The following is a 12,250-nucleotide window of genomic DNA, read 5'->3' as shown; positions in this document are numbered from 1 at the left end:
GGAGACAGCATCACAATGTAACTTATACACAATGTAACCAAGAGTTGAGTAAATGCCACTCTTACAAAATCTCACATATCTACATCTAGGTAAGATTCAGAATAATTTACTTTAATTCATTAGAGAGTTCAGATCTTGAAGCAACAGATCCATTCCTCCTGCCTCTCCTGGTGAGCCACTGTATTAGACACAGCAAATAAAATAAAAACTTGGACACTTCTGCCTTAGGCAGTATCATTGATTTTTCACTGACTTACCATCTTCAGAATTTTCTTAGAAGTAATGTACAGAGGTGAGCATCATATCTCATTATTCTGAATAATGTGAAGCATAGTATGTTCCCTAGCACAGATGCTGTAGACTTTTCTAATGTACAGTTCATATAACCTTTTATAATTCATTCATACACAATACAGTCAACTGTTAGTCCAGGTCATCTATACCTAAGCAGTCTTTATGTTGCACCACTTTGCGAAAGGCTCCTAAATCTTCCATGGGGAAAAGTAATTTGCAAGATCATTATTTCAATTGCATCATAGCGGTCTTGTGACTCTTTTTGATCCTAACCCGTGGATATATTATTAATGTGGATGTATCCCACTACAGGGCTTTGGATAAGGGAGAAGAACAGAATTCTGTAAAATGTATTTTACCAGAGGAAAAAAAAAAAAGCAGGTTTAGTAGGAAATCCAGGTTTTACCAGTTGTCCAGTTTTAGAAGTATGGCTTTGATTTATGGATCAAAATTGCTCATTTATTATTTTACCTATACTGCTTTGGGCAATTTTGACAGTTAAAATTTAGTTTTATTGACCAATGCAGCCAGTTTAGCCACAAGGGGACTAATGCACACACAGCCTGCTGCACTCAAGAAGCTATGATTTGATTCCATGACCAAGCCAGACTGGGAATCGCAACCAACATAACAATAAGTTCCAAATCTCAATGCTCGAGGCAAAATACTTACTCTAAAACACAATCAACCTTTAAAAGAAGGTGGGAAAGAATTTTGTGATAGCAGCTTCCATGCACTGTTTATTGTAGCTGATATATTCCACCAATGCTTCTGTCAGCAATGGAAGCAGAGTAGTACAGAGGAAACCTTTCTTTAATGATTGTGGACAACAGATAAAGCTGGAAGAAGGAAATGAAAATGCAAAAGAGAATCAAAGGTGTGCTCTAGTACTATGGCTTACCAGGGATCTGACTTTGAGAAAAATGTCTTGAACGCTGCCTTTTTTTTTTCCCCTAAACAAGATTTCATTCCTATATATATATATAAATATGCATGGATTCATGTTGCAGCATGAAAGACAAGTTTACTTAAAAAAACTTACTGGAATGATTTTAAGCCAATGTTAATTTAGGCCTATCCTATTATAAAATTAGCATCTTCTGCAATCTCAATTTATTGCTCCATTGTGAAGCCCCTTGTGATACATAAACAAATCTCTGAAGAGAAACAAATCAATAAAGTGTCTAATTTGATTAACCATGTTTTTAAATTCATCAAGACAACTGTACAAAAATAAACCACTTACTTGTCAGTATTTTCCATGTCTTCTTTTCATCATCATAATACTGAACCAAATTGCTGGGTAGCCGGTCAGGTCCGGGAGGCAATCCTCCAACCAATAACAGCATTTTCTTATTGGAACGAATTCTTCACCCAAAACAAGAGGAAAGATGAACAACCACATTACTGAGGAGTATTTTTAGTGGCAACAAAATCATAACCATCAAAAGAATGCTCACTGCTTGCAGTTTTCTATTTCATTTTTTTGTGTTTCTTTTCCCAATCATGTCTCAACAATTTCTTGAACCAAGCAGAAAAATGATCAGAAAAGCTGCGTATCTTTCTACTCATGGAATAATAAGCTTCCTTTATGCAATTTGTTAGAGGTTCATTCTAGAACGACCTTTTTCTTATATTATCCCTTTAAATCATCACTCTTTACAGCTGAATACACATGAAATGCTCTGGAGTTGTACTAAGGTTAAGCATTAAAGTTGCATGTCAAAAATCGTATTAGTCAAAATCATTATTATAAGCCATTCTACACTCAAAGAACCTTGAAAAAATTAAGGTTATGCAGAGAGTTTGTGAGCCAACTCTTTAATCACACACTGAACTTCAGATATATAGTTTAGTACAATTAGCAGCACTGGGCTAATGGTTATGGGTTAAATGCTACTTACAAGCACTTTTGTTTGTTTAATTTAGTCCAGACTCTTGCTTTCACTCTCGCCCCCGGCTCCCCCCCTTCTCTTTGCTCTCCCCCTGTGCACCACTGGCTATAGCAACACCAATTGGTAAAAATGAGACTGTGATGTTGTTGTGAGCCTCCCCAGAGTGGAGCCCTGCCAATGCTTGCCACTGATCCAGCGGCATGAACCTGCTCAACTGTGCAAAGTCACTCTAATTCCCTCCCTCTGTTTTTCTACCTTCTCCCCCAGGGGGCAACCACTGAAAGGAGTGACTACCCACCCATCAAGAGCTGGCAATTCGCTGCTATTAACCGTGACCGTGATTCCCAATCTGCCTGGCAGTTCTTAAGAACAGGACTGCAATGTCTCATCTGCAGTAAAAGCGGTTATCTGCACCCTGGCCTCCAACACTCCACCTGATGAACGTACGATTTCTTTGCAGCATTAAGGGATTTAGCACAATTGTAAGTGAAAACAGGAGGGGAGGCCCAGACCCCCAGATGAGTCCTGATGCTTTAATAGTCACTTCGCATATAATTGAACTTTCATCAGTTATACAAAGCTTGGGTGAGATAACACTGAAATAAAGGTCTAGGCTCAAAATGTTCCTGTTAAGTAGTAAGGTGACGTAGCCTGGAAAACATCCATTGATACAAATGAATGCACAAGAGGACCATGAATTTGATGAAAAGCACCCTTGTCAAACACCAACACTTCTCCAAGCATGACAACATCCCTGTAGCACTCTGTGTGTCAGTATGCAGCAAACAGCCTCTGGCCAAGAAAGGCACCAAATGCCATGAATCAAAGCCCCACCAGAGCACACAGTGGGGTCAAAGCAGTACCCAGGAGCTCCAATCTCAGCAGTGCACTCTGGCAGCAGGTACTTTATTCCACAGCTTCCCCACATCCATAGCTTCACTCCAACTGCCACCTAGAATGCGTGTTGGTGAGCCAACAATTTATATTTGTACTAGGATTGCAGCCTCTCTTGAGAAGAATGGGCCAAATGAACTTGGTTGTGCTGTAGATATGCACTGCCCACAAGGAACCTCCCTCAGGAAGGGAGCATGCAGCTGAAGGCCTGATCCACACAGTGCTTCAGAATAAAATCCATCAAATAGCTATCTAAAAGACAACTACACACTACAAATGCATCTATGACAAGGATGGTCATCTGGCAGATGGCTTTGTTTGCTTTTAAATGGATTTAGGTGGATGGATTGACAGTGGATGAAACAAAACCCTCTATGCAGCGGCAGGAGTTACACCACAGGGGCAGTGACAGTGTCCCATGTCGTCCTAGCCCCTGTTTCTCTCCTGACTTAGGGAGAGCCCTATGGTCCCTCAGTCTTTCTGACAAGTCAGCCTTTGATGCCTGCACTGCACCTGCTATGTACTGTCAAATGATGACTGTTACCTGCCCACCAGACTGTAGCTGTGTAGGATATCAGGCACCGTCTCATGATCACTGTCGGCACAGTCTCGACTCAGTGAGACCAAGCTCTGGGGAAAGCTTTCAAAAGCATTGTCAGCGTCTTGAAACATTCAATCTCCCCAGTAAAGTTTTTAATGAGAGAACATTTGATTAAAACTATGCAACATGGGAGTATGATAAACTGTTTTTGGTATGAGTTAGGGATGACTGCACACATAACAAGTGGCAGAGCAAACCAGGGCCATAAGTCAGTTATGCATGGCCATCCCTAACGATAGAGAATAAATTGTTTATTCCAACCCTCCTGTGTTGTATGTTATATCACAATCAACTCCCTGTGTATTGTAAAATTCAGAATGCCCTTGCAAGGTTTACTTGATAAAGGAGTTTATTTTGATTTTCATCTTTCATCTGTAAAACTCCCTTCTAACTCCAAAGCACTGTGAAAATCCAATGAATGGCCAAGGCTCAATAGTTAAGGTGAAGAATGAAATGTCAGATATAACTCTGAGTTTCCAGACTTTGGCAGCTGCAACTATCCTTAACATTACTTTTTCAGCTAAAGAGTCTGACAACCTACTGTTTCTTGCTTCTTCTTTTCTGTGTGGTTATATGAGAATGTTTAAAAAATATTTAGTTTTTTTACACATTTAAAATGGGAAGTAGCATGAACAGAAGACCTTAATAAAAGTTTGATAAGAACGTAATAGTCAGCAAAGTCTCTACCAAAAGCACAGGGAACTCTCACATGGCAAAAAAGACATAGGTGCTTTTACTCAAATAACTAGTGCATCTATATCATCTATATTGAGAATTTTTCTGGTGAATTAAGTACAGATAATACAATGGCTAAAGATATGCATGTTTTACACAGATGTATTTTCCTTGTAGCCAAGTTCTGCTTTTTATGTTTTGGTGTGAAATCCCACAGTTGAGGTTTTGCAAAGAAATTTTCTTTATGATGTCATATTTATGTTCCATATTGTACTGACCAGTACTGTTGCAATCTTAAAATACAATCTAAAATATGGAAAACATGTAAATGATCACTGCTTACGTGTAGAAGACTTTTCCAAATATTAATAAAAATGTATTTCAGTGAATTTTTACAATGAAGACAGGATTTAAAAATATGTGTAATATATTAGCAATATAAAGTTTCTCCCTTTCTTGTATTATTACGTTTGTTATTTGCATAAGTCCAGATTATGATGTGAAATGCTCTTAATTATCTCTGAAATACTGTTTCTTCATAGCCCTTATTTCACAGTGTAATACACTATTTAGTTACATACTGTAGTTCACAGAGTCCCTGCCAAGGATGCTGTGGCCATCTTAAGTTCAATTAACAGTAGTGGATCCTGGTCAGGGAAGGCTAAAGTAATATTAGCTGTGGACAGGCAGGCTGATGTCAAGGCAAAAAAAGCTGAGATAAATTTATCCATATCTTGTTCTCGAAAGCAGACTCCAAAATACCTAGACTCTAGTTCCCATCAATGAACATGCATGTGTTGTTATTATTCCGCACACACTTTGCAGTTTCTGTTCTGCTAAGACTTTTAAACACTTAATTCACCTTAATTAAGTTCCTGGTTACCTCATGTGGTGTGAAATTTATTTCGTGTACATACAAGGCTGGAAACCAAAGTCTATTTCAAAGTCAACATTTTCTAACTTTAATGGTTTCTCTCAGACACATAAACCAAGGAATTTGTGTACTCAGAGAAGTGGCTTCATTTTCAGAGGTATTGAATAGCTATCAGCATAACTACGTCCTACTCACTTCAAAGGTAGCAGCAGATGCACATCAGCTCTAAAACTGAGGTCACTAGTCCATAGTCTAAACTAACCATAAATATGCGTGACAAAAGGCTGAGCCCAAGGAATCAGTAGAAAAGACCATAAGAGACCTCAATACTCCTGACAATCACCTCCTACTCTTTAGCAACCTTGATACTCTTATCTTAATGGAAAACACATGAATGGGAAATATCTTCTTGTACATTGCTTTTCTTTATTAACATATCCATCAATCTTGTACTGATGGGTTTTCCTTATCTGGGCAATTAGTAGAAGCACATTCTGCTAAAGCTGGCAAGAAAATAAGCCCCAACAACAGGTTTGCTCCAGACTCTTCCAGTTTTTAAACAATGCAATAAGGCTTCCCTCTCTGCTTTAGGGAATGAAAAAGAAAGAATACAATAATGAAATGGCAATCCTGTGGTTCTTAATGCATCCAGTGTAGTGTTACACATCAGAAAGAAAACTGCACCTTAAGACGTACAGGTGATCATGGTCATCAATGAAAAAGAAAGAAATAACACTATTCAACTATACTTTCCTCTTAACTCAGGGCTATAATAAACCCCAAAGCCTGAGTCATTAACTATCTTTTAATATAGGCTGTCACTATGGCTTTGAGTATGGATAGAGCCAGGTAGCTCTTCAGAGCAGCGACTTGACGATGGCACACCTCACTCCTGCTTCAGTGCTGACTTTAAATGCAGAAGAGCAGAATCAAAATTCAGGTATTTGCCCATTGAACTCAGGCACAAACAAAACCAGACAGAAGACCAGCAAGAGCAGCTCAGTGTGTGGCAAATTTTACATCCACAAATCTCACTACATCAAAGGATTTGAGAAACTGAAGTCTGACAGTGATCTGATCAAAACAAGTAGCAAAAATCTCAGAAAAAGTGGTTGTATTAACCTGCAGCAGAAACAAAATATTTCAGAGAGGTTTAGATACCAACCTCAAGTAATAAGACAAAGAGATACATACTATCCCAATCAGCATTTCAGTGGCAGACCTTTTGTTTGTTAACACTAAAGACTTAATTTCATCTTCAGAAATCAGGACCTTAGTAACCATTTAGATATCCTCAAAAGGTATTTGAAGGGGTGCTGGGTCCAACAAAAATGTAATGGAGAATCTAGTTGCAGTCTGAAAATCTGAACTGATGTTCTAGGCATCCATTTGCCCGTGACTGAAGAAAACATTTTGCCATATGTGATGTGATCTCCAACAATTACCTTTCCTGCTCCTGGATAGGCATTTCAGTGCAACAAAAGTGTCACATGAAAACTGCTTATTTCAGTGGATTTTGGCTTCCATAGTTGACTGAAATGATAGACATGATTAGCAACACATGTTTAATACAGAGGAAATATAATTATCCAGGAGTTTTAACTATGAACTTGAGGAAAGCCATAAGGTACAATGTAAAATTTATTTTGGACAAAGGAATTTTGTAAGGTTTCTTTATTATATAAAATGAATTAACAAACATCACAAGCTATAGGTGAATAGGCATCCAGAATCGCTTCCTAACCCTATAGCACTGCCAGGGAAGGACCTCAGCTCTCACAGTCTTGCAAGCCCTGCAAGACCAAGTTCTACAGATCAGTCTCCTGATGAAACTCTGACCCACCAGGAATATCTTTCTCCTTATGGATAAAGTACAGACCTAAAGGGATATATTGAATTTGTCAAAACCTAAATCATGATAAAGTCTCCTGCAAATTATGACCAATAAATTATTTAGGTTTTCAGTTCAAAGAATGTTCAAAAATGTGCTGGCTGTATGAAATTTGCTTTATGAATGGATTTTTCTGTTGCTTCTAAGCTGCACCTACTGCCCAAGGCACACTTGAAAGAATGCAAAAGGAGTTTCTGGCAATACTAAAAACCTGGAAAACCAATCTTATAATGAAGATTTTGGGGGTTTCATTTTCATTCTCAGTGTGGGCATGCTTGCAGAAGGCCCTGAGTGCAAGTTTTCATTGCAGCAGAGCTCACGGTAACGTTCACTGAAGATGATGCCCAGGAGACACACTTTCCTGCTCATTTAACACGTGACACTGACCACTGACAGAATGAAGTTTAGTAACAAAAATAGTAAGTTGAGAATGATCTGCTAAGACACTGATTAATGGTTTAGTCCTCTGAATCTACTACAACTTTTCTTAAATTTTTTCCAATACTTAAAAAAAAAAAAAAAGGCATTGAAAAAATTACGTCACTGCTTTAACAATAATCATTCCTTTTCCTCCTAAAATGCAGAAGTCTGAGGATAAGTGAATCTTTTGTCTGACAGGCCACACTTAACTGTTACAAAGGTACCTTACAAGTTGAAGTTTCCCTTATTTCTAAAGTTGCCAGACATTTCTCCATCCCCTGTATTAAAATAAGTAGAATCTGGAGCTCTGACTACCCGATATTTCATTATGAATCCAATCTCTCTACTGTTAGCAGTTTAGGACAATCTCTAAGTAAACCTTTAAGAGTTAGCTTTCAGCTCTTGGCTGGAAGAGTTTTTAGAGTCCATGTCCCTTCCTTTTGAGATAAAAGCCTCTGACATGATAGGTAGCTTCGGGGTGGGCAACTACCCTGGAAACGTGACATCTACCAGCAGTGCTCCTTTGGGAAGAACACAAAGGAATGTCCTTCTCATCTTTGTCTCTCTGTATTACCAGCCTATCCTTCATGTTGACAGGAGACTGGTACCACTCCCCACAAAGATGCTCAGTAGCTTTCCCATACGGAGTCCTTCCAAGGTTGCTGTATTCATACACAATGCTATTGTTCATTATAGCTTGAGACTGGCTTTAACAGACGTGTTGCTTGTATAAGACCATGAATAATATTTCTATAGGGAGAATATCTACAGAAATAAATCGTCTGAACACAAGCTGCTCAAATCTGACTGCTAAAGATATCCTTACTAGACAACAGTGAATATCTGGAGCATTGTAAGGGATGTGAATCAAATGAATTGTACCAGGAAAGGGAAATGTTAAATGAGACACAAAACCTCCCGTGTCATGAATCTTATTGGCAAAACTATGCAAACAACGATTTTCCATACTGATGGAAGTTCCAAAATACCTTTAAGTAATTCCTTTTATCCTGAATACTTAAAAAAAAAAAAAAAGTAAAAGCTAAATGTTTCATGTTTTTAGAAATTGCTTTCTCTTCCCCACGTCATTTTGTTTGGCCTTATTTTGGGTTTGTTTGGTTGGTTGATTTGGCTTTTTGGTTTGAGAGGTTTTTTTCAGACAGAGATTGTAAAATGGAAATGCTTTATAGAATGCCTCAAAGTGGTCAAATCCTCTTTTTTTTTTTTCCTAGGAAATTTCAATCAACTCTTGTTTTTGATTTTCAGAGTGTGAAAAGTCAAGAAGGCCCTTTTTGTTTGATTCAATGTATCAGATATCCGTATCAACATGAGGTCTCTGCATCAGAGGCTGTGTTCTCCCCAGCCTGAGGCTCCTTTTCCTTAGGAATCCAAAGAGAAGAAACACACCTTGCTGCTGGCTCACCCAAGGTATGACTGTTTACCTTTTCCACTGACTTCTTTTTTTTTTTTTTCCTGAAAGGACACAGCATTTGAGGAATGCAGGAAGAACCAACTGTGGCACAAACTTCTATTTACTTCCAGCTTCACTGCAAACCGTCTGCTTCCATTGAACTTGGCAGCTGATATTTGCTCAGTTTATTGTCTGCTTTCCAACAATACAGCAAGTGTTGACTACTAAGTACTAGGCATGACGGTCTTTAAAGAACATTTTACGGAGGCAACAAATATGAAAAACTTATACCAGTTTTCAACTTCTCATATTCTTCACGTTCTTTAGATAGTCCTTTGGTAAGCCTGTAATAAAGACAGAACCTGTTTCAACAAAACCAAGAGGAGAGATGTTTGCAGAGCAGGGGACCTCAAAACCTTCCTTCAGGACTCCTATTAACTTCCCTGCTCAATGTTTTCAGGCCATGCTGAGCAAAGGATAATAACAAACCTTGCTCTGATTTAGAAAACTGTTTGGGTTTTTAAAACAAAAGAGTTGTTTGAAAAGATAAAACAGTGTTTTTACAGATTAAACATGGGTTTACCAGAACCAAAGCTTTTTTCCTGACAAACTATTTTCTGTTGATTTTGTGTTCTACGTTTGCTCTCCTCACTCCCCTTGCCCTCAAGGCTCACTGTTCTTTCTCTTCAAGTACAAATCCAAACAATTACACCATTACAGCTCTGTTCCATTTACTGCTCAGCAGTTACAGACTCAGAACCTCCATATTCTTCTGCCATAAAGAAAAAACTATAGTGACCGCAGGCCACAACATGCCTTCTAAGACTATCTCCTTTCTATCTCCTCTCCTCCACATGAAGGGGATGCACATCAGGCAAAGAGTGAACAGAAAAGTCTCAGATCCGTAGCTGAGACAGGTGTGTGTGATGCTCACCATGATCCTGAAGTGATCCATTTGTAAAAGGTACACTCTAAGTATAAATCATGCTAGGAGGACTTTGACTAAGATGGAACTTCCTTATCTAGGAGGCTCTGCACCACCTGTGACCTATGTACTTCCTGACAGGACAGTCATGGATTATGTTGACAAAGGATGGGCAAGAACAACACAGGACCTCATAGGGGACAGCTCTGCTTTTAAGGACCTGCATGATTTGTAAATCTGCTTTATAGACTCTTGTAGATTGAGGAAAAGTGTGTTTTTGCTAAAGCACAGCATTTGAGGAACAAGTTCCCATTTTCATAGGCACTTTGTCATTAGTTTGAGTAGCTTAGTAAGGCTTTTTTCTTTAAAACTTAGTTTAATTTGCCCTCCAGAACAAGACGTTTTAAAACCCAGTGGAAGATTTCCCCTTGGAAAAAGAGCTTGGAGATGCAGATACAGATACTTGAAGCTGCTTCAGGTGCTAAAAGGCTCAGGGTGACACAAAGCCAAGGAGCAGCACAGTCCAGCGAACTGCAGCAGCCTCTGGAGATCCAAGCTGAGAGGCTGGAGCAGTGGGCTTTTGAGGTGTGTGTAAGGTTGGGAGCCTGGTGGAAGAGGCCCTCAGGAGTTAGGGGTCATGGCGACAGTGGATTCAAGAGAAGGGACAGGTAGAGGTGAAGTTCACGTAAGTTGGATCTGGGGACGAGTCCTGTCACCTAAGGACATAAACCAGGAGGGACTGCCAGTTCACGAAGGACACTATCCCAAGTAGGACCTCTGACTAGGAAACTGGCTGGCAGGGCAAGTACCTTAACAAGGTACTTGGCAACCCTTCTTCACCTACAGCTGTTGGAAAGATGGTTGCCCAGAAGAAAGGCCATTAAATGCTCTTCATAAATTATGTTTCTCCTAACAAGTACTACAACTGAGTCAAGAAGCTGGTTATCACCTATGCCACTGCAGCTCCCCAAGATTTTACCAGCCAGGACATACGTGTCTTTAAGAAGGCTCCCAAGGACTGTCCTGACCTACAGCAGTCCTTTTAGAACAATGATGCTGCCTCTGTCCATAACATGAGCTCCAGGACTCCTTCCCTCTTGGACACTTCACATCTCTCCACTTATACTTCAGGATGAGCCTGTCTCCAAAGGCAAACAAATGCACATAAGGCAAGTAAGGAAAGTAGGTGAGACTAACTAGGATTAAGCTGACTCCAGATCGCTGGTTCACTTCCCCACAGACTCTAATGTATCAGTCTCCCTTTTGCAGCTCAGCTGAGGAAGTCCTGGCACACATACAATTTCCTGATATTAATTTGGGCACGTTAAAACCTGATCCAAAGCCACTAAAATAAACCAGAGCCTCACATTCACTTCATCCATACCGCAATACAAAAATGAAGAATTTGCATAAATGTTTTTTATCAAGATGTTAGTTTAGGATCTGAAATATTTTTCACTTGCAATTAATCATGAGTAAGAATATTAGTTAAAAATCCAAATATTGGTGTTGTGATCACAAAGGGACAGGCAGATGGCTGTTATCAGAACACACAACATCTTTCAGTGAAAAAACACAAAATTTTTTACAACCATCAATCATGTCCTACAGAGACTCTTCAAAAATCTCTGTAGAAAAAGAAGTCAAATTGAACTACAGTCTGTGAGATTTGTAGACAAACAGTGTATTCAATAAGGAAATTATTTAATTGTCAAGGGATGTAACCAGTTTCTTCAAATTTTTCATCTCCTCTGTGGTAAGTAAAACAGACTTGGTATATATACCTTCCTCATAGATGCTACTGTGTCATACTGTTCAGCACTTTACATGTTCCCTCTTCATCAACAGTTACCATCTTTCCACTGAATGAAAACTTGTCATATCATCTTCATCACCTGCAACTGTTTAATTTGCTATCACTTTCACTAATATTGCCTAACACCAAATAGTCTGGATTACACCCTCTTCCCACTGAAAATAAAGAAAAAATCCAAACAAACCACCTTTACAATGAGCTTTAGCAGGACCAGAATTTGCACTTCTAATCTCCCCAAGGTCTACTAGTCCAGAGAACAAAAGTATAGAAAAGCAGCTGGGTCTGTACATGCTGGGACTTTGCTGAACCCATAAAACAGCACGGTCAGGCTTAGCCTTCTTATCTCTTTGTCTCTTTATTTCCCCCTTTTCTCTTGTGCTCTTCAATTCTGTATTTTCTGCCTACGACTTTTCTCATCTCATGTCAGTTGGTTGATCCCCATGCATTTTTTCTCCCCCACATCTGAAACAGTTTTTCCAGAGACTGAAATACTCAGCTGTTACTGACAACAGATGCTGTTTCTGCCAAGAATTAGGTTTTTACCTTTTGTTTCA

General features: G+C 39.1%; 1 protein-coding gene across 3 annotated transcripts in view; it reads right to left on the bottom strand.

Annotated features, from left to right (window-relative positions):
- Positions 1 to 12,250, bottom strand: part of KLHL14 (kelch like family member 14) — a 62,711-nt gene that overhangs the window by 43,903 nt on the left and 6,558 nt on the right. For all 3 annotated transcript variants that reach the window (XM_050322602.1, XM_050322610.1, XM_050322594.1), the window contains exon 3: positions 1,541 to 1,662. In XM_050322602.1, coding sequence (XP_050178559.1) covers positions 1,541 to 1,662 — 122 coding nt within the window. The remainder of the gene's footprint in view (positions 1 to 1,540; positions 1,663 to 12,250) is intronic.

Source organism: Myiozetetes cayanensis, unplaced genomic scaffold (assembly GCF_022539395.1).
Source record: "Myiozetetes cayanensis isolate MyiCay16 unplaced genomic scaffold, myiCay2020 scf1, whole genome shotgun sequence".
NCBI classification, from domain to species: domain Eukaryota; kingdom Metazoa; phylum Chordata; class Aves; order Passeriformes; family Tyrannidae; genus Myiozetetes; species Myiozetetes cayanensis.
The sequence above is the reverse complement of the archived record's forward strand: the minus strand, read 5'-3'. Positions and strand labels throughout refer to the sequence as shown.